Below are 23,253 nucleotides of genomic sequence, written 5' to 3' on the forward strand. Positions count from 1 at the left end.
CGCTAACTGGACGTCTCTGAAACGATGGGATTGGTCGTTATGGTATGTTACATACCACAGTTGTTATGTGGTCAGTCATTAGTCATCTTTTATACCGCTTATCCTCTTACAAGGCCGCGGGGGGGCTGGAATCAATCCCAGCCAACATCGGGCAGGAGACGGGGCACACCTTGGATAGGTTGCCATGTCAATGGTAGGGCTGACACATACAACCTCAACTAAGGTCTTTTGTTGCCTAAGCCCAACAAGTAATTTTACGATGTTAACCAGGGGGCATTGTGCGCCTCTGGAAGGCTGATATGAAACAAATTCAAGCTGCAGGCGGCTGCTCCATACTGCTAACCAACAGGAAGCAGCATATGACTTACGGCCTGGTCAGGTGTCTGTGTACATTGTACATTTTTACATTGTACTGATATTAACATTGTTAATCATTGTCTTTGTCATTAGTCTATTGTGCATGTTGACTCTTCTTTCATATTGTATCAATAAACAAGGAGTTCATTTAAAAGTTGTAATAAATATGCAAATTACATTCTAAAGAGGTGGAGTGGTTACAAAAAACGGAATATTGACCTAGAAAGCTGGGTCGTTTATTAGTTTAGCTCACAATTAGAATAGCCAAACAATACGACGTGCCGTCCGTATTGGACACCTAATATGAAATAATGTGTGATGAAATTTAATGCAAGGAATTAAAAAATACTGTGTGTTTATCGTCTCTCTGAGTGGAGGACAAGGAAGAGGAAATGCTGCTAATAAAATGTTCCAGTTGACTGGGAAAAAGTGGCATTCACATTATTCATCAGATGACTCATCCACACTGGGAGCTTCAGTGACTGATGATGTGGTGAAACATTGAGATCACCCAGAGAGCAGCTTTTAAAAGACAGTTGTGCTGTCATTGTTTCAGAAAGGAACAACTGCAAAGTTAAACAGATCTATAGGCCAATGATGGCTAGTACAAAACATTTATTAATTAACATATATGTTGGGAAGTCGTATTACAGTAAGTCGTCTCTTCTTCAGATTACTTAAAAAAATATTGCTGTGGATATTTTATCAATAAATTCTTTCCAGTTATAAGTGAACCGTATTACCAACCAGGCTGTGCATAAAGGTAGTTCAACAGGGCCCTTAAAAACCCAGAGTCACTGTTTGGCAATTTGGTTTCCTATCCAGTTGATAGGCTATAAGCTGACATGACACAAGCTTTAAAGCTGCACTGCTTCTTTACATGAATTTGAGGCTGTGTCTTGAAGATTGTGTGTCAAGCATCCAGCGTTTACTTTCTCAAAGCATTTTTTTTCATACAACGATCTGGCCACAACGATACAGTGATTTCTATTGATGATTCTAGAAATCTGGTGATTACTGTTTTGTTTTTCAAATATGAAAGAAATTGGATGAGGCTGAGTAGTTTGTTTTATTATTATTGAATTATTTGGGAACCGACTTCTTAAACTATAATATATAAAGTCAAAAATATATATGATAGCTGATGTGTTATCATCACGAATATGGGGAATATGGCGTTACTGTCCTCTTCCTCGGTCAGACAGAAGCGAACACGTTGTACTGTCTCTTTAAGGGCCGTTACCGCTCCTTCCCCGCTGGCCTCCCGCTACTTGTTATTTTGTGCAACAAGATGGCTGTCGTTCCTGATAGCGGAGTCCTCACTTTCAGCATTTTTAAATGGAGCTCTTACTCCTCTACATATTTACCCGAGTGAGTAATGCACAAATTAGGTGGTCCGCCCTATGCATTAGATTTTGTAGACACAAGGGATGTTTTATCGCTTCAATGCACCAACGTTTGTCCCAACCGGCCCGACTGGCCTAGCTAGCTCCTCTGCGACCCGCGCCAGCTAACTAGCGTTAGCCTTGTTAGTGGCGGTAGGGGCGTTGGGTGTTGATACGTTGTCGCCCTATGGTGATGGTGGTGCTTATTTTTCAAAGCATCAGTGGTACTTTCTGAATGATTGTGTGTTTGAGGGGACGACAATAAGATCTCTCTTCGGGTACGTGTAGTCACTTGCAAGTCGTTTAGATTATTCAACAGAAAGCAATCCGTATCTTGCGCACTGCTCTGTTAAATAACAGTGCGCGAGATATAATTTTCTTCTCTTGAGAAAAGCCTGTGTTTCATCATCAAAGTCCATTGCTTTGAACTGCCAGTTGTTCAATTTGTTACAATCCCGAGATAATAACCCGTCAAATGACAACCGCATTATCAGAGTTTGATTCAGCATGTCTGTCCGGCACCCACATTTGTAAGAAACGAGCGTCCCCGTCAGCTAACTACATTTTTATTCCGGAGCCAAAGTAACTAACTTAGCTGCTGTTCGTTAACCAAAGGGGTCCGCTTTTAGCAGCAATAGCTAACGGCCTTATCCACCGGCTACTTGGAATATGTGTTGGAAAACAGATGGTTGGAATGGCGTGAACAGCACCGCTTCTAAGTTGAAGTCACGTGAGTGAAGTCACGCATAGTTTCAGAGCATTCGGCTAGTTCAGCACTCGTACAGGCACACGTTGAGTTAGCTGTAGCTGATACCTACTAACAACTGGCTGCTAGCTTAAATTAACCCTACTGTACCAACTAACACCGACGTACATCAATTGAATGGACTTCGTTGATCTGCTAGCACAATCTAGCTGGCCTGAATAAGCAAAGTTGGTATGGCTACATGGTTCATTTGCTGTTCGAGCTACTAGTGTACAGACACAATCTTTCATGCCCATATACACATACACACGTCAATTCTGCTCCCATAGTGAATTCTGATTACTGGATCCTGGCTTAGGATAAACACGGTCCACTGTCTCCAGTTTAGTGCTGCCGTTATGCTCCAAATTAACTCTATGGTTTCTTTGCGGGTGTTTTTTTTTAGGAATATCTTGGTGGACAAACCCAATGATCAGTCTTCCAGGTGGTCTTCTGAAAGCAACTACCCTCCACAGGTAGGCCCAATGCTGCCTCAGCAAACTGTCCCTTCCCTTGACCTCACTGTGGACCTCACAGTGGAGTTGTCAGTCTGCCTGTACCTTAACTGGATTTCTGGGAGGCTTGTTGTGTTTTTTTTGTTCATACCGTACGTGTATGAAATATGATCATCAATTCAGTTTGTTCCCACACCTCTCCGGTTTCTTTACCAGCACATTTAGCCTCTCTGATAATAAGTCTTTCATTTGATTGACAGAAAAAAAGTGCCCGCTAGTCGACCTTAGACATGGGTGGAATTTTACTGAATTGTTAGGATGCCAGTTAAACTTGCAACAACAACGATGAGACATGTCTTAAAAAAAATAAAGTCAACAAATTCCGATGCATCTTAGGGGCTGAGGGAACATAAAGTCTGAGTGAACACCTAGGCTCAGGGAGCGTAGGTGCTGTGGGAACATACAGTTTGAGAGCATAAAGACTCGGAACATGGGGGCTGTCGGGACATAAAGCCTAAGGGAACATATAGCTCAGAGAACATAAGGGCCTGGGGGAACATGACGTCTGACTTAACATGAAGTCTGAGACCGTAAATGGTGACGAAACGGGGCTCAGGAGAAAGGGGTTATCGGAAAATATAGTCTGACTGAGAATATAAAATCTGAGGAGACATGCAGCAAGTTTTTTGTCATCGTGTATCTTGATTATCATTGATTAAAAATTAGTCTGTTATACCTAGAGCAGCGATTCCCAAGTGTGGGCCACGAAGGTACTGCAGATGGGCCGCGAGAGGTCATTTACAATAAATAGAAAGTTTTTAATTTTCAATTTTGAAAAGTTTGAAATTAATATAAAAATATGTATGATGCGGCACGTTAGTTATGTGAAACATTAATTGATGAAGCACAAACAATTTAAACGAACAGATTGGTTAATTGGTTGATCCATACTGGTTGTACACAGCGCTCAAGGCGCTCTGCCAAACATGCCAAAGCTCGTCTACGACGGCAAAATGCTGAGCAGCGCTGAAGCGCGTGAGATATGGAGCTTGTTTCAGGGCGCGTCGGAGAAACAAAGCTGTCGTTCTTGCGGAGCACTTCATGAGATTAAAGAGCGAGAGACGGCGCCCTTTTCTCTACAGTAGCTGAACCATCTTAACGGGTAAAATAAGTTATTCTAAAAGGAGCCGAAGATTTAAGGCGTGGATGGCGAAGGGGGCGGCGGGAGTGGGCGCACCTCGCAGCGATCGGACCCTGGAAGTACCGTTTCCACCCCCCCATCCACCCGCCCCGACGCCAAACGTTTGACTGCTACGGCGGCAAATCACCAGCCGGTCTGAGAGCTGGACGCATTGCTCTTAATGTGCCGGTAATGATGGTAAATGATGGTTGTAGCTGGTTGTCATCTACGGTCCACTACGGTTACATAAAGGTGTCGTTTGTGTTTTGACAACGTTTTATCTCATAATTTCGACTTTCTATCCCCTTTCTTTAGTGCCGAAGTGGGCTTCTATAGTTGTGTGAATGCATCACTCCAGCCAATCCAAAGACGGGGTTTGTAACCAATCAGATGTAGATACCATGGTGACTGGCTCCGCCCCCTTACTGTCAAAGAAAAACACTGAGCGCGTAGAAAACTCCTTCGATCGCGAACAGAGATTCACGTTTCGCAAGAGACGGGACGGACTTTTGCTGGCGGATGTTTGATTTACGCGCGCATCAACCTGATTTGCGCTCTCGAATTTTGACAGTGATTTGCGCTGATAGACTGCAGTATCTTATGCGCCTTATTGTGCGGAAAACACGGCACATGAGCTCAGTAGATAATGGTATTCAAAACATACATTATCGTTTTTTTGCGGCCCACCCAAAGGTTTGGTTGGTGCATTGAAAGATTTTCAGATTTCAAAGTGGGCCGCGGCATTCTTGAGTTTGGAAACCGCTGACCTAGAAGATATAAATCAACACAAAACAAAGGTTAACTATGTCCAAGACACTCTCAAAAAACAAATGCGGAACCAAAAATAAATATTGGTATGAAAACTGAACTGCTTAGTTGAATAAAGCTTCAACAAATCAATATTCATTGAGACATTTTTATATGCTGAGATATATTTTGCCATTTTATTTTTTTGTCACAATACCACTTCTTTCAAACTATCTCTACCATCATGATTAATGGATGCACTTATTACACTACTTTTTTGGCACAATGCTGAGGCAGGAACTAACAAGTTTAAATGTATCTCCTACCAAACGGTTCATTCACAGTACATTCCAGGCAAGATAAAAAAATAAGACTCATATATTTAATTGTTCAGAGGGGAAACACCCAATGTTTGCTCACTTTGGTTCCTCCATCAACCGCAGTAAAAGGTATTGATGTTGATATGCAATAAATACTACATAATTTGATTTAAGTAACAGAAAGGGATAGGAACGTACAAGTGTTAACTTAACACCACTTTTTTAAACATAAATATTCCTATGTATTCATTTTGGAATTTGTAGATTACTGTTCATTTGTTTTCCTCTTTATTATATGTTCACATTGAATATCTATGTGCCGAACTGTTATGAGTTGAACATACAAGTCATATCGGTAGGATCAGGATGTACTAATGCTTGTTGACTCAATGCCTCACAGTAGAATTCAAACATCTGTCTCTTGGTTTCACAGGCTGTCAGTGTAGTTCATGAGGGTGGAGGGGGGGGGGTCTAACGCCTGCTTTCAAGTGGGATTTTTTATCCATGTTCCGACCTGTTCGCTCGCCACTGGCTCAGGCCTAATGGCCGCTAGTGACGTGTCAGTAGGTGTTCTGTCTTGTTACAGCACCAGTGACTTGTGGATGCAGCTCATAGAATGTGTGTAACTCCAATAACCTGACGGACTAAATCGACCCTGCTGCAGTCATTATTATGATAAGTTAATGAGCAAATCTGTTCACAGCATCCGGCCTGCCGGAAGGAATTAGGAACACTAATGGATTTATAACTCTGCTCTTTGCCTTCTATTTCCTGATTCCTGTCTGCTTCTCTTTTCAGTTTCTAATCTTGAAATTGGAAAGGCCGGCAATTGTTCAGAGCATCACCTTTGGAAAGTATGAGAAGACTCACGTATGCAACCTCAAGAAGTTTAAAGTGTTTGGTGGGATGAGTGAAGAAAACATGACAGAGCTTTTGTCCAGGTGAGAGATTAAGCCAGTCCAAGGTTTTTTTGTTTGTGATTGTTTCAGTGTCACATTAGTATGCCATTTGTAGTCTTTTCTTCTCTTTTGAGAGAATCGTTTGAAGCTTGTGGGCAGTGTTAGACTGCTCTGTTTCACTTTTGTTGAAATTCACTTGAAAGCCCCATATTTCAGAGAAAGAACAAGCGCACATTTACCAGCCATATTTAGACAACTATCCCAACTGTACCGGCATATGGATGCAGTCGGCATCTCAACCAATATTTAAGCAATAAGTTACGAGAGGCTTTATCGTCTAATAATGCAACAGTTACATTATTAAAGATAAAGTACTGCCTCAAGCACCTTTATTGCATTTATAATACCGCTACCAGCGACATTATAAATAGTAAGTAAATTGCTGCCCTTCAACACAAACTAGTATTTGCCTAAACGTTGTGTATCGCATTTGAGTAGCGTAGAAAAAAATAGTTCCCGTACGTGCATGTAAGCAGCATTGGATCTCCTTACAAGATCTCGCACCATCTCATACATTCACATCGCTCATGACATCCACTTTAATTGTCCGGTGGCGAATGCTCGCATTGCCCAGAACCGATCATTTGCACTGCTTCCGGTCTTAATTCGGCGATCGGCACTGAGCTAAAAACTGAAATGACAACGGTCGCTAGGCCTGTCGCAATATGCGATAAAATGACATCGCACACTCTCTGAAATCGCGTGCAATCATTTTTGGCGCTGCGATATCCATTTTACATCTAAATGAACGGCACCAACATTTAAGTTGATCGCGCTCCCTCTGTCCCTTTTCTTTGTGGGGGGCGGGGCTTAGCAGTGCACACAGACACAGAGCGGACCCAGACAGGTGAAGAGAAGCAGTGAACCCAACGAAGCTAACTAAGCTAAAATCTCAACTAAACCTATTATTATCTATATGTTGTCCGTGGCATAAAATGGTCTGAAAATTGCAATGATATCGCATATCGCAATAAATGTTGGTGCAATAATCGCACAACAAAAATTTGATATCGTGACAGCCCTAACGGTCGCGCAAAATCAAACTGTTATTTTGAGTGCGCAGTGATACGGAATGCTCGGGTCAATGTGAACAGGTAATGTACATTCGCTGAATACTGCACACCCCGTGAGTCACTCACACACCAATCAGAACGCTGGATTTCATCTACCTGTACTATAATGCAATTTGTTAAACAGCTGCCTCATCTCTGCTTTTTTAACCTTTTTCTTTCTCTCTATTCCAGTGGCCTTAAGAATGACTACAACAAGGAAACGTTTACCTTAAAGCACAAGATTGATGAGCAGATGTTTCCCTGCAGATTTGTCAAAATAGGTGAGAGCTGTGTCGTTTGTCATGTGTCAGTGGTTTGTACATGAGACTCAATATTACTCTGCACGGGGGGCTCTGGACGTTTTGAAGGTAAATACGCCTTGCAGTGTTTCCCACACATAGACTAATTTGTGGCGGTGCGCCACAGATTCAATTATTTTTTTCTTATATGTCACGGTGTTTGAATTGTCTTCCAGCTTCAGGTAGTCAAATCATAAAGCCATTTTGGCCCGCATGGGATTGTAGTTACGAAAGCGCAGAATGAAATTGAGCTGCATGTTGCTGTTGTCCTAGTTTTTGGCTTTCAGGAGCAGAAGGAGCTGTCCATGGTGCTGATAATGCATCAGCTAATGTCTGGGTCATGTTGATCAATGTGTGGTGCTGTCCATGGTGCTGGTCATGCAACCATCATGGTTGTAGTGACTTGATTTTGCACTAATGTCTACTTGTCTCAAACTGACTCCTAAGCATTGTCATAGTCAGGTTTAACAGTGTAGTGAGATTGAACCACTTTCCATTGGGGTCACAATTAAGTCATGTAGACACAAGTAGATTTTAAGTGTCGTTGTGGAACTATACGTTGTATACACAACTGTGGCCCCATATTGTTCATGGCGCTTGTGGTGCAAATATCTAATATAATTTCCAAAATATGAGCATAAAACTAAGGAAGGAAACTTGTGTTTGGTTAATAATTTCCTTGTAACAATGCTTTGTGTCAATAAATCTTATACAATTGGAAAGCCAGTTTATTTCCCTTTTAGATGGTGCCACATTTGTAAGGAACATGCATTTCTGGGATGAGCAGCCGTGCTTAGTAAGTGGGTTGCAGCCATGACAAATGTGCCAAATTGTCTCTGCTATCAGGCTGCCATGATGCGGCCCTTCACCGTCAGGCCCGTTTGCTGTCGGCAACACGTGCCCTGGAACCTGAACATGTGGATGAACGTTGTGTTCAGCCACCGGTCCAGATTCTGCCTACAGCAGATGGGTCATAGGGTCAAAGTGTGGAGAAGATGGACTGTCAGCAATATAATCTCAATAAAGAGATATCAAAATGAGATTATGCAACTACTGGCAATCCCAGAGTGACCACCACTACCACAAATGCTTTTTGCAGAATGGGATGCCATCCCTCTGCAGTGTGTGAACAACATGAGGAGGAGTCGGGCTGTTTACAGCTGTGTATGGTTCTTTCATACTCCACTGAGGCCGCTGCTTATTGAATCAATATATTGTTCAATTTATAAATTGCCAATATGCTTTGTTCCTTCAGTCTTCAATTATCCAATCCGCCAAACAACACTAAACAAGAATCAATGGCAGAGAAGGTTTGGCAAATCTTTCATGGGTGCAAGCCACATACTCAGCTCTGCTGCTCATCCCAAAAATGTATGTTCCTTACAAATGATCTGGAGCCGTTTTAAAAGGGAAATGCTATGAGAGGGCAATTAATAACATTTTAATCAATGTTGGCTGCCATAATTAAATGAGCATGATCGTCAGCAATATTGACGTTTCAAATGCGCGCTCTGCTAAATATCAAAACGAGTGCTGTCAGCAGTCAGCCAACCACCAGTGGGAGAAAAAAAAAGTTGTAATAGATGTAATATATATATTTTGCTTCAGGTAAATAAGAACCATATAAGTTTTGTTTTGATGCAAAGACGTGGACATTAGCTGGGATGTAGCACAACGTGGAAGTGAAAGTGGTGAAATTTTGGGTAAAAAAGTACTATATCTTCCTTCTACAAGATGCACTGTTATAAAACGATACGTAGCAAACGTGTCTGTCTCCTTACACTTTATTCATCTCTCTCCATCTTTTTCTCTGTGTTGCAGTGCCTCTGATGTCTTGGGGTCCTAGTTTTAATTTCAGCATCTGGTATATTGAGCTGCACGGTATCGAAGATCCCGATGTGGTGCAGCCCTGCCTCAACTGGTACAGCAAGGCAAGTGGCCGGAGTAAAAGGACTACAACAGATCCAGCTGGCCTGATTCTGTAGCATGATGGATTAATCAGCTGGCAGGAAAACCTGTAGTGTCCTTCGCTTTAACACAGATGTTCTTGTTTCTTTCAACAAACCAGTGGGAAAACATTAAAATTGCTAACTTTTTAGCTTAGTTACGACCAAACTAGGGAATTTGATCAAAAGCCACAGACTCACTAACACATTAAGAGTTTACAACTTGTCGTCCTACAATCTGAATTTCATTCCCTTTTTAAAGTCAGCCAATCTTATGTTCGTATGGCCATTAAATGTCATGCTTTTTCATGCATAACAGGGCCACACCTAATGAACAGCTTCATATCTCAGAACTTTAGTGGGGCTGGGTGTTGGTACCACTGTTATTTGTTCTTGTGCCTTCTAAGCCTGGGACACGATGTAGGGAATCGTGTGTAACTTTTTATGTGGTCGAGGGAGGGTCAAGGCGATGTAAGAGTTTCTCACTTTGTCTGAAGACGTTGGCACACCCCGGAACCGCCAAACGAGACGTTTATTATTTAAGCAATAAAGTACGAGAGGCTGTACTTTAGGCTGTACTGAAATCAAACTAAATCAACTAAATAAGCTTTTAGAACCAGGCATTTTTGTGTTAATAAGTTTAAATGAACAGCTCCAGACACGTCGTGGCTAACATCTGTCGATAGTGCAGAGATTTCAGCCTCTCTGTGTAGCTGTTCCATTAATCTGCCTTCATCTTTTTCCTCCATTGTTCCCTCACAGTACAGAGAACAGGAAGCCATCCGCCTTTGCCTCAAGCACTTCCGACAACATAACTACACAGAGGCCTTTGAGTCGTTGCAAAAGAAGACCCGGATAGCGCTGGAGCACCCGATGCTCACCCACCTGCACGACCGGCTGGTGCTGCAAGGAGACTTCGACGTATGCGAGGAGCTCATAGACAAAGCTGTGAGAGGTATGGTGCTCGCCCCGCTAGAAAAATGACTTAATCTCTATTTAGAATTTGCAATGGTACCATTTTAATCCTTTTTTTATTTCTGCATATGGGAATAGTGATATTTTGCCATGTTGGCTCTTCTCTCCTCACTAGACGGTTTATTTAACCAGTATATCAGCCAGCAGGAGTATAAGCCCCGGTGGAGTCAGATCATCCCAAAATGCAACAAAGGCACAAGCGCCCAAGAAGTCAACCGAGACGACATAAACAGTGAGAAGTGGGAAATATTACCCATTTGTCGATGAAACATTCAATGGACTGTAAAAGCTTTGTTGCCATGATGCTAAAGCCATGCTTCCCTCTGCTCCTCCCATCGCCCCATTCCCCACAAACCACCTCTCTCACTTTCCACCACGTCACCGTTACGTCTTCCACACTCACCCACCACTCTTTGTCTCCTCCCCCCTCTCTGCTTCTCAGGTGACGGGGACGACAACAGGCCTGGAATGAGGGGAGGTCATCAAATGGTGATTGACGTCCAGACCGGTGAGACCCATGGAGCCAGTGTTTAGCCGAGGCTATGACTCATATCCTTCTACTCAGACTCCATTGAAGCCTAATGAAATTATCCCACCCTCCCTCCCTCCCTGCCCCATCCACCTTGAGATCCGTCTCCTCCAAAAAAGACGGGCCTGAGGGCATTTCTCTTCAAAGAGAATATAAATCACAACTTGTTTTGGCAGGCACACACACAGCCACATTGTTCTTTTTCTTTCTGTATTGACGTTTTCAGTGGCAAACTTCCCCGCAGGCCATCTGAAAAACAAAAGCCTGCTTTGTGTGTGTGTGTGTGTGTGTGTGTGTGTGTGTGTGTGTGTGTGTGTGTGTGTGTGTGTGTGTGTGTGTGTGTGTGTGTGTGTGTGTGTGTGTGTGTGTGTGTGTGTGTGTGTGTGTGTGTGTGTGTGTGTGTGTGTGTGTGTGTGTGCGCGCGCGCGCGTCTGCACACACTGGCCTCTGTGCTTTGGGAGCATTAGTTGATAGTAGAAGTTGATGCAGAGGATCCTAAATGGTTTTCTTTGTCACCACATTTTTTTCTCCTCATCCCTTTTTTCTCAACTGGCAGGAATCCTTTTCTTGTACATTTTGATGGATATCTCTATCACCAGTCTCGTCCCAATCCTTTCACATCTGCTCTGGACCTCATATGGATCCTGAGCAATCTCAAAGATTTCAATCACAGAGGGAATCCAGAGTGCTTCCAATAACAAAATATTATTACATCCAGAGCTTTGACTCGGAGTAAATGTCTTCCATTTGACTCGTTGAGCTAGTTAGATGTGGCTGTAAGACAGAACATAACTTTTATGGTCCCGTCACTTTTAGTCCTGATCCTGATCTCAAGCGTTAGTAATAATCCCCCTGTATTGAGTTGATAATGATAGATTATGATCTAATGTAGAATGCTGTCTCAATTCGCTCTATTATTGATAGTCAGTGACTTATTTTCTGGCCCATGTTCATTTCCTCCTAAACAGGTTTGTGATACGATCACAAACTTCACGCACACAGACTCCCGAGAGCCTGAGCACCAGCGTCCTTTGTTTGACCCAAACACTGTTTTCACTGCACAGACCTGCTCGCTTATTAAAGCAGCAGACATGAGTTGTAAACCCCTAATACATCAAAGTATGTTGATGGTTGCTTCTACACTACATCCTCTTCTGCCTTTACTCAGAGTGGTACCCAAATACAGGAATTTAATAAAAGTAGAACATTTAACAATGTTAATATGTAGGGAAGTTAGATTTGGAACCAGAGGTCACCAACAAAAAAAATGAATGACCCGAGCCGATAGACTGGATTGTTATTGAAACAAGATATTTGTCATAAAATGAACATTGTGATGTGTTCCGGTTTGCAATGATGCTCTTGGTTTGTGTTTAGTTATAAATCTAGTTCACCCCTTCCCTTTTCAGCAATGAACGTTTGCACCTCCGTGAATTCATTTAAGCATCAAAGCAAACATATGATACTTTTAAAATATACTACTAATAGACTGACTAAAAGTGTTAAATAAAAAAGATTTTTAAAGTTGAACCAAAGAGTCAGGATTATGATTCTCTGAATTCTGTATGTAAGAATAATTTAACAAATCTTTTCTCAACCAAACCAAAAGTCTGCTGGAGTTCAGCTGGCTGCAGGCGCAGCTTTCCAAAGCAAATCCAGAAGAGTTCTAATGTCTGTCCGCTCACTTTATTCCCACAGAAACCGTTTACCTGTTTGGGGGCTGGGACGGCACGCAGGACCTGGCTGACTTCTGGGCTTACAGTGTTCAGGAGAACCAGTGGTCCTGCATCTCCAGAGACACAGAGAAAGAGGTGAGTGGGTTCAGTGTTTCACACAGATCCAACGTCAATGTGTGGAGGCTGCTAACCGGGGGTTGGTGGGGGCAGGGGTGGAGTGCGACAGACGTCGCACTAAAACACACATCGCTAGATAGAACTATACACAATTCACAGTATGCACAATACACATTTCACACCCTGTACTACTTGTTGTTACAGCCTACATGCGCAAAGTCTGCAACTTCTGTCAGAGCAACGGATTTTGCGGGGCGTGTGTGTTTGTGTATGTGAGACGCGTGAGTGACCGAGACGAAGGGAGAGCAGGGAAAGGAAATGCAGCTGAACGAATACGCTGCATGATTTAAATAGTGTTAAACAAATACACCAAACGCAATGTGTGGTGGCCGGTGTTGAATAGGGCTGAAAAACTGCTCAACAATGACGTTCGAATATTCGCTTTAAAAAAACACATATTTGAATATCTGGTTGCGCATTAGGCACGTCAATAACTGGACAAATGAATACAACGGGACATAACTACTTGTATAGGTAATTTATTTAAGTTTAAACATATTTAACATATTACCTGCACAAAAATAAGTAAATTAACTAATGGCCAAGTCCGCAGATCTCTCGCTCTCTCGCACGCACCGCCACGCTCTCTGCAACAATAAACAAATGCTGAGTGCTGATCAAGAGTTTTGTCCAAGCAATGTAAGGTCTCTTAATTTAGTGATTGAAACTGAAAGTTTTAAAGTACCGACATTGAACGCTCCGAGCGAGCTGCGCTGTAAACAGGGAACTGATCCTTGGCATGAAACGGCAAATAACCAAACCAGTGCATGAAGCTGTTGTTGTAGCCTATGTGGTCTATTTTATTCATGCAATATAGTCAGTAGTCAGGCGCCCCCGCGCAAAGCAGACAGTCGCACCGCAGTTTCATTCGAATATTAATTTTCACATTCGAATAGTTGTTTTTAACAACTACTACCAAATATATATTCGAATATAGAATATTCGTTGACAACCCTAGTGTTGAATCTGTGGCGCAACGCCACAAATTAGTCTATATCTGTGGGAAACACTGTGGTTATTGAGCTTTGTTTGTGCCCAATCAGAGCGGTCCCAGTGCCCGCTCCTGCCACAAGATGTGCATTGACTCTCAGCGGCGTCAGATCTACACTCTGGGCCGGTACCTGGACTCCAGCGTCAGGAACAGCAAGTCCCTGAAGAGCGACTTCTACCGCTACGACATCGACGCCAACACCTGGACGCTACTCAGCGAGGACACCTCCGCTGACGGGGGACCAAAGCTGGTGTTTGACCACCAGGTAGCTGCTTGTACCTGCCCAGGCTCTTATATTTAATGTACTCATCCAATCCAATGGTCCTTCAGTGGTTTATCAGGGTCGACACGGCGCAGGGGTAGAGAGGATGCGCTGGGAACTGCAAGGTTGGCGGTTCGAGCCCCGGCTGCTCCATGTCGAAGTGTCCCTCAGCAAGACACCTAACTCCTAATTGCTCTCCGCGCAAAAATGTAAAAAGCCATGGGTTAAAAATGCAATGTAAGTCGCTTTGGATAAAAGTGTCAGCTAAATGACCTGTAATGTAGAGCAGCAAGACGCACTCATTGGACGCTCTGTGTTGAATGCAGGTCACTTCCGTATTAAACAGCGTAAAATAGACTTTGAACTTTACTACGCTAAGATCTCATTGTGATGCGCTAACAAAGTCTGGAAAGAACATGTTTGAAAGGAACTCAACTCAGTGATATAAACATATAATGTTTTTCTTCAAGACAGACTTTGTAAAATGTATTCCGTGATGAGCTTGTAAGTCGATTGCTTAACTCACACATCCTGTGCCCTCCGGCTCCTGTCCCCCACAGATGTGCATGGACTCGGAGAAGCACATGATCTACACGTTTGGGGGTCGCATCCTGACGTGTAATGGCAGCGTGGAGGACAGTCGGACATCAGAGCCTCAGTTCAGCGGCCTGTACGCCTACCACTGTCACGCTGGAACGTGGAGCCTCCTACGGGAAGACTCGTGCAACGCCGGGCCAGAGGACGTCCAGTCCCGGATTGGCCACTGCATGCTCTTCCACACCGTGAGGCTCATTTCCATTACTGCTCAACTAAACTAAGACACAATTAGCATGCATGGTAATTCTCTGTTGTGTCCCTTCTGCTTCCCACAGAGAAACCGCTGCTTGTATGTGTTTGGAGGTCAGAGGTCAAAGACATACCTCAATGATTTTTTCAGCTACGATGTGGACGGAGACCACGTAGAGATCATATCTGATGGCACCAAGAAGGACTCGGGCATGGGTAACACACTGTTTGTATTTAGTGAGACTTTATAAATACAATCTTATGTAAAAGATCCGCAGAACGATATTGGTGAAATGAAGTCTGAATCTGTGAATATCTTTTGGGCAAAAAACATCAAACTTGGGTTTGGCGTAGAAAGAAAGATAGTCATACAGAGAAGCACCTGATACCCAATGTGAAGTATGGTGGTGGATCTTTGATGTTGTCGGGCTGTTTTTCTGCCAAAGGCCCTGGACATCTTGTTAATAATCAAATATCAGCCGATAATTAATGAAAACCTTAAAGCCCCTCCAGGAGGCTTAAAATGGGCTGTTGTTGGACGAGGAGGATAACGCTCCATAGCACACCTTGAAATCCACACAATCTGTGGTTCACGGACCACAAAACAAAGCTTCTGACATGGCCGTCACAGTTAAAGGTTTGATTTTTGTGAATATTTTGAATTGATAATTTTTACTGAAGGGTGCCAATAATTCTGGAGGGCACTGTCTGTATGTACATGTATGTATATACTACGGCTGGGCACGTTAACGCAGTGCTGAAGTGCTGCAGAAACACCAAATCCAAATGAACTTCTCAGAGGTGCAGAACTTTGGTATCGACAGTCCTGCATGTTTGGTCCCGTCCAAATCGATTCTCAGGAACTCCCGACATGCTCATTGTTGCTCAAGTATTATTCGGTCCTATTCAAGGTTTTATAAATACCATCTTGCGTTTACATTCCTGTGTGTGTGTCAGACACTTCCCCCGACAGAACAACGGACTGAGATGTGGGCGCCACCTCAGATCCTCTGTTTGCCGACGCTCACCTCCTTGTCCTGGAGCAGCCAGAGGGGGGGGGGGGGAAGAGAGATATTGACCAATACCAATGTGTACAAGGGTGAAACGGAGCAAGAAAGAACAGAATGTGTCTTGGCAGGAAGGAAGCACAAACTGTTCTCGCTTCCCCTTTCGGGGTCATAATGATTCTCTGATGTTGACGTGTGCAGTGGCTTGGCGACAGCAACTTGCCACGTCTCTCTGGACATGCCGACCCGCAGCCTGAGCTGGGAGCTGTGCTCAGATTAAGCTCATTTAGATCATCTCCCCTTCTTGAGTTCAATTTGTGCCGTGTTTCCCCGCAATGACATTTGAACTCTATTCTGTTGCCTGTACGGAAACAACAGGCCTGACTTGGCTCAGTTCTGTGTCGTCTTCTTCTCCTGCTCTACAAAGAGTATAAAACTGGTTGGATATCTGCCACCAAACCGCTTGGTCTGTATTTGCACACAGCCTTTAAATTTGAATGTGTTGAACCCAGCTTTGTGACATATTTAATGGACATAAGATGAGACTGGACTAGCTCCAGTGTTTGGTTTGTACAGATGTAGATTGTTGACTGACTCCGGTTAGATTATGTGTGGTTTATAAACACACCAATTCACCCATTTTGGAGAAATTAATTGGTGTGTGTATAATATATATTTATACATGCGTGTGTATACATGTGTATACGTGCGCCCCACCCCCCCTCGATATAATGGGCGGGGAAACACTGACTATATATGAATCATCGCAATAAGATGACGGACAATAACAGAACAAATTTAATTTTCGCCTAACACATAGATTTCGGCTCTCAGTTCCTAGAATGCTCTCAGGCGTTGACCCACACAGGAAATGAATCCCTGCACCCATTGGGTTGAATTTGCATGCCGATCAGCCTCTCTGCCGCAGCCCGTTGCCATGGCATCGTGTTGCTGTGTTACAGAGTAGCCTTCTTTCCTTCCTTGAGCTTGACTTGTTAAGGGGAGAACAAAGTTGTATTATTAATGGTGCTCATCAAACTCGTCCCACTACTATACCCCCCGACAAGTACGTTTCTTTGTTCCTCCGAGCTGAACTCCGTGTCCATTCATGGTTGCCGTTGTTGTCGCCACAGTGCCGATGACGGGCTTCACTCAGAGAGCCACCATCGACCCCGAGCTCAACGAGATCCACGTGCTGTCGGGCCTCAGCAAAGACAAGGACAAGCGCGAGGAGAACGTCCGAAACTCCTTCTGGATCTACGACATCGCCCGCAACAACTGGTAGGAGAGTCAATGAAAGACACACACACTTACTCACACGCATCTCTTTGTAGCTGAGATCTTCAGCGTGCGTGTGCACGAAAAGAACAGGTTGTTACATTACATTGATTTAAGTAGCTGTTCTTGTGCTCAATGTCTGGTGAAAAAAGTAAATGTCGTGCGCTTGTTTCTCTCTACAACGGCTGTGTGCGTGCATCTGTGTGCGTGCGTAACAAACTATTTGTTGAGCAGCTTTTCCTCGAATGCTTCAGGAAGTGTTCAGTCTTTACGTCACTATGTAAACTTGCTTTATTTGTGTATGTGCGCACGTGTTTGTGTCTGCTCAGGTCGTGCGTGTACAAGAACGACCAAACAGTGAAAGAAAACCCAAGCAAGGCTCTGCAGGAGGAGGAGCCGTGTCCTCGCTTTGCACACCAGCTGGTTTACGATGAGATGCACAAGGTAGCAAACGCACACAGCGCTCTCATTGGGGACGCTGTCACACTCAATCTCAGGAGTCAGTCTCAAAGCTTTTGGATCACAAAGCATCAGATTAAGACGTATCATCGTGAGCTGCTGGAGAGACAAATGTTACAGGAGCTAAAAAATACCCCCCCCGAACCGGTCAGAGGGTGAAAAGGACCCTTTTGTTGCACTGACAGAACAATGCGAGGAGGTGGAGTCACGTTTAATCTTCTCACACAACAAGGCTTGTTTTCACATTGGGAATCATAAAGGGACAGTTCACCCCAAAAATAAATTTGTGAATTTGAACTTGTTTACTGCAAGCTGGCAGCTATATCCAGATGTGTGGATTATAATAATAATAATAATAAAATATATATATATATATATTTTTTTTTTTCAAAAAATAATTTTAACTTTAAAAACTAAAACAAAAAAACTAGACTTTCAAATATGACCCATCACTGCCTTTAAATTCAGAACCACTGCACATAAAATCTGGTTTTGAGTAAGTTCTTCAAACATCCAAACTGCTTTCCAGCGGACTTAAAAATTGTTTGACACCACCACATTTTAGCAACAAAACAAAACAGACTTTGTAATAGTTTCATCAGTGAAAAACATTGCGTAACGTGCGATTAGTCTAAAGCCTGATTGGTAGCATCATACACATCGCGTAGCACCCGTTGTGCTTTATAACTGGTGTGTATTTCCTGTGTGTGTTCAGGTGCATTACTTGTTTGGGGGAAACCCGGGGAAGTCATGTTCTCCCAAGATGCGCCTGGACGACTTCTGGTCCCTTAAACTGTGTCGGCCCTCCAAGGAGTACCTGCTGCGCCACTGCAAATACCTCATCAGGAAATACAGGTCAGGTCCAGCCCTTCTTTGTATTTTAGCAGCCACAACTACCTCATCACATGGGCTGTCTTTGATGGTTTGATATTCTGTTTCACGAGAGTCAATACTGATGTTATGTTAACACATGGGGCGTTTCCAGCTCTGGCCAGTTGCCATCAAATGATGAGTCACCATCCCTCTGTCATTCAAGCCTTTCTACGGAGACCTCCCGTTGGGGCTGTAAAACCGGAATGTGTGTGTGTGTGTTAGTACCAGTCAAATGTTTCATACTCATTGTTTTTCTTTATTTGTATTTTTTCTACATTGTAGATTGATATTGAAGTAATCAAAACTATGTAGGAAGACAAATGGAACTATGTTGTAAACAAAAAAATGCTAATCTGAGCTTTCTGAAGCTGGAATTTGTTCTCTGCAGCAGAGGTAACTCGTGGTCTTCATGTCCTGGGGGGTCCTCACGAGAGCCAGTTTATCAGCGTTTGATGGTTTTAAAAACTGCACGAGGATCGATTCAAAGTTCTTGAAATTATTTATTATTATTATTATTATTATTTTCTGGATGACTGACCTTCTTAAACTAATGATGGACTGTCTGTTTTGTAGTTGAGTTGTTTGACGTAATATGAATTAGAACTGTAATGGCCTAAAATAGGCCTATTCACTGTGCGCTAGCCCTCTACTTTTATGAACCTTTGTCCTATTAGTTAATGCTCTGCAGAGTGGAGAGAAATAACATTTTTGAAGACGCTAAATGCTTCACAATAAGGCAGAATAACCAGTGGAAAATATACATTTCAAAGAGTTCGAATGACTTCTAGTTCCAGCATCATCTGCTTGTTTTCAGTGAAGACTACTAGAGAGTAGTGAATGTTTCGTGATATTAAAGACACCATTAGGATGATCCCAGTAGAAGCATCACACCTTTCACATGCTCCTTTAATACAGATCTCTTCTCTCCTGCCATCTAGTGTTTCCGGGTGGTAGCTGCAGCCCTACTGAGGTCATGTGGTGTTCACTGTCTGTGTGTTTTCATTGACCAGGTTCGAAGAGAAGGCCCAGTCAGAGCCACTGAGCGCACTCAAATACCTGCAGAACGACCTGTCACTGACGGTGGACCACGCTGACCCCGAAGAGACCAAAGAGGTACTGGGTTAGAGTTAGTGGTCTTTAGCGTAGGGTTTGTTTTGTTCATGGAGTGGGGGCCAGAAGCTCAAATGTGAGAGAAAATGAACCTGAAGGAAACGTAAATGTAGAGCTCTCATCCGTGTGCTCAGTGTGCTTAGAGACCTGTTGAAGAAGCAGCAGTGCCATCTGATGGGGGCGGGGGGGTTGTTTTTCCACTACACCGCCTCATGTTTACTGTCCTGCTTCAGTTCCAGCTGCTGCCCTCGGCTCTCTTCAAGTCCAGCTCTGACTTCATCCCTCTGGGTAAGGAGGGCGGGTTGCGCACTACAGCTTCACTGCATTTATTCACTATATTAGTTGTATTAGTCCACACTGTTTAATCAGAAACACATGGGTCGTATAAACAGAGTGAAATAAAAACATGAACGAAAAGAACAAACTAAATGCCTTGATTCACATTCAAACTATAAACTGCAACAAAAAAGCAGAGCCGTGCATTTAACCATCCAGCCGTGTTCTTGTCGTGCCTGTTAAAAGCTAAAGGTCGGCCCTGCTAATGCATCGGTGAGTCCATTTACTGTTTACTGCATTGTGTTTAAATCGGTGGGGAAGATGCGATTGGTGTATGCATGAACACAGCGTGACCCTAGCCCCCCCGCCACGAACCCGATGAAAGCCCTCCATCTGTTCCGTGGCCTCCTGCAGCATCCTGCTCCCTCTGAAACCAGATGTTTTTTCTTCAGGGTTCTCCGACGTGGACCAGACGTACGCTCAGCGGACGCAGCTCTTCGACACACTTGTCAACTTCTTCCCAGACAGCATGACTCCACCCAAAGGAAACCTGGTTGACCTCATCACGCTTTAGCCCCTCACCTTTGTCTGACCCCCCCACCCATCCATTGGCGCCCGGTAGGGATGGAGCAGACAGTTAGAGAGTTATTTTTCTACTCCTCAACTCATCTGATTACGCTGACATCTGGAACTCCATCAACAGACTTTCTGCTGCTGCGTCGGACACAACTAATCACACACACACAGACGCGTTCACAGCATGGTGGTATTGGGATGTGAGGGGGAACTCTTTTCCCTTTTCCCAAGGAATCTATTTGTTTTCTTGCTGATGGAAGTTTCTGGAAACCTCTTTAAACATGACTTGTGTTTTTTTCATCTTCACTTGGATTTATTTTTCTGTGGAAAAATGACATGCACACATTTGTTTCCGACCTCCTTTTTTTCGGCTTTAGATTTGTGTTTGTATCCATGCAATGCCCCCCCACACCCTCCCACAGGCCTCCCTCCCTCCACGTGTAAAACATGTGACATTGTTCTGGCAAATTGTTGCGAAAGTTCAGTTTAAAAATGGTGCTGTTCTTTTGTTAATATTTAATTATCGCCTGCTAAATCCTAATGTACACTTTCATTTTGGTTGGATTGCTTCTTTGCAACTTGTTCAGCTGTATTCATGATGGTGGAGGCCAAAACAATTGAATAGTGTTGTAGTAACAATAGAGGAACTATTCTATGAGATGAAGCTTAATATATATCTAAATATACCTTTATATATTGGTTTGGGTTGTAAAAGTGGCTTTTTCCCCCCCAATAGTTAATCAACTTAATTCTAAATGGTGTACAGAATATGTAAATATACATACAGGGATTGTTTTTGTTATTGAAGTTTTTGTTTTCGCGGGGGGGTTGAACCAATTCCGTGGTGGGTCATGTTCTTCCTTTTTTGCTCTTAATTTAAGAGTCCAACCTTCTGGCTTTAATTGCTCATTATATTTATAAGAGAGAGTGAATGGAGTGCTGGTACCAGTATTCCACATGACGGTTAGAGAGGGGGCTGCTTGTGTGTTAGTGTCTTGACACGATGTTCCTTCAGTGTGATGAAATAATGATGATTAGTGAGGTTTTCCTTCTTCAAGAGGTGAGTGGGCCTCAGATCTTCCAGCCGCGTTACAGGGATAGTTTTGATGTTTTGAAGTGTGCTTATAGTACGATTCCTACAGTAGATTGATTTGGCGAAACAAACATCCGTTATATCAATACTCTTTTCAAGCCATTGACAGACACGTTTTCATTATCGTCAAAGGAGTCTTTGAACACGGTTGAGGGAACCGCTTCAGTAATCCACTATGGAGAAGCACCTTATACAAACCCCCTTTTAAACACCTGCACTGTCCCTTTAAGCAGAGCCATTCCAACGCGATCATTGTTCACACATTGTGTCAGATGTCGGTTGTAGCATCACTGACAAAGAAAAAGTCCAAACGAAAAAGAAAAAAGGTGTGCTTTCCCGTTTGTAACAGCTTTTATTATTTATGGAAGAGCGGGTGGAAAGAGGGGGGATGTTTTGAGTTTCCAAGCTGAAGTCTGTTACTGCTGGAGGTGGGGTGTGTTTTGTTAAAAGAAAATTTACAAATCCATTGAGCACTACAGGTAAGATAAAATATTTAGATTTGGGGCTCAACTGTCTCTTTAACTGTGGTTCTTTGCTGTTCGCTGCTTTTGCTTTCAGTTTATTTTGGTGCTGCCAGCCTCTAATTAGCCAATTCCAAGTCTTTTTTTTATTTTTAAAAATGACTTAAAAGTAGAAAAGTGGACTAAAACCATGGAAGGCAGAGGAAGCTGTCGAGGCTTTAGCGCCAAAATGACTGCTGACCATTTTCCAAAGATAGCTGAGATTTATCTGAGGGGATTGACACCACTCACGTCTGCACACTGAATGTGAGGCCACCGCTAGCTGTGCTACACCAACGTGTTCATTGGGGAGCTCTGGATGTGGATATTGTTACATCTGGACCAACCCAGGCTAGCTATTTCCGCTCTCGATGCTAAGCTAAGCTAGCTCTGTTTGGTGTTGATCTTCCAGCCTGGTCCTCAGCAAGAAAGCACATTTTTCAACACTACCCGAACTACTACTTTATAATTACTGTTAGCAAAAAGAGAACCTGTGTGTGTGTTCCACGAGCTTGGAATGGAATGTGTTGATGATCTTGTGTTGGATGCACTTCATGAGTGAATCCAAGAGGCCTCATCTGCACGCTTGATGTGTCCTGCTTTTGAATACAGGAGGCGTTTATTTACACCGTGCGTCGGTTTCCTGTGGCTTTTGGTTGCTCTGCAGATGCACTCTCGGCATTTCTCGATCCCGCCGGAGTGTTTTCCCACCGGACTTGAGAAGTTATTTTCTGACATTAAAGTCATCAGTGGAGGAAAGTAGAACCGAGGTAGAGGAGCTGCTTGAGTATCACTTTACGTCACGGAAGAGAAGGAAAGTCTAAACAACAATCCCTGTTTTTGATGAAATATTATTTGATTTTTTTTTCGAAAAATCACCATGCTTGCCGAAGTCTTTGTTTCTCATTTTGTGCCAGAAGGAAAGTGTTTAAAAAGACTAATTGAAAGCACCTTTTGTTAAAAAAAAAGTAAAAACACAACGCCAAATACTACTTTTGTTTTTTGCTATTTTACTGATGTGTGATCGATGGATTGTTATTTTGATGATTTCTTTTCTTGTTTTGTTACCATCTTGCCCTTCTGTTGACTCGTGCGTGGGAAGTTTTAAGGCCGGTACTCTCAGATCAGTGAGCGGTATTGTGGATGCAGAGAATGTGTAGAAAGTCCTGTAGTATTGTATGTAATGTATATAAGGAATAAAGATTGTATTTTGTTCAGGTTTTCCTAATTCCCGTGTCCG

General features: G+C 43.1%; 1 protein-coding gene across 2 annotated transcripts; it reads left to right on the forward strand.

Annotated features, from left to right (window-relative positions):
• Positions 1-1,606: 1,606 nt before the first annotated feature.
• On the forward strand, positions 1,607-23,241 carry mkln1 (muskelin 1, intracellular mediator containing kelch motifs). 2 transcript variants are annotated; one of them, XM_040173314.2, is made up of 18 exons: positions 1,607-1,728; positions 2,894-2,963; positions 5,988-6,130; positions 7,393-7,481; positions 9,321-9,430; positions 10,208-10,400; positions 10,536-10,652; positions 10,863-10,928; positions 12,648-12,760; positions 13,846-14,058; positions 14,616-14,837; positions 14,928-15,057; positions 16,982-17,129; positions 17,456-17,570; positions 18,301-18,440; positions 19,469-19,571; positions 19,802-19,856; positions 20,297-23,241. In XM_040173314.2, the coding sequence occupies exons 1-18, from the start codon at positions 1,649-1,651 to the stop codon at positions 20,416-20,418; spliced, it is 2,229 nt and encodes a 742-aa protein (XP_040029248.2). In that variant the 5' UTR covers positions 1,607-1,648; the 3' UTR covers positions 20,419-23,241. The 2 variants fall into 2 exon arrangements, with proteins under 2 accessions (XP_040029248.2, XP_077957242.1); XM_078101116.1 differs by having other exon boundaries at positions 1,634-2,020.
• The last annotated feature ends 12 nt before the right edge of the window (positions 23,242-23,253 follow it).

The sequence above is a fragment of the Gasterosteus aculeatus genome, chromosome 4 (genome assembly GCF_964276395.1).
Source record: "Gasterosteus aculeatus chromosome 4, fGasAcu3.hap1.1, whole genome shotgun sequence".
Lineage (NCBI taxonomy): Eukaryota > Metazoa > Chordata > Actinopteri > Perciformes > Gasterosteidae > Gasterosteus > Gasterosteus aculeatus.

Excerpts from the sequence above, each read along its gene's own strand:
- mkln1 (XM_040173314.2), top strand. The coding sequence starts at position 1,649 with ATGGCTGTCGTTCCTGATAGCGGAGTCCTCACTTTCAGCATTTTTAAA. Across the intron at positions 6,131-7,392 it reads ATGACAGAGCTTTTGTCCAG|TGGCCTTAAGAATGACTACA; the intron begins GTGAGAGATTAA and ends TCTCTATTCCAG. Across the intron at positions 12,761-13,845 it reads CCAGAGACACAGAGAAAGAG|AGCGGTCCCAGTGCCCGCTC; the intron begins GTGAGTGGGTTC and ends GTGCCCAATCAG.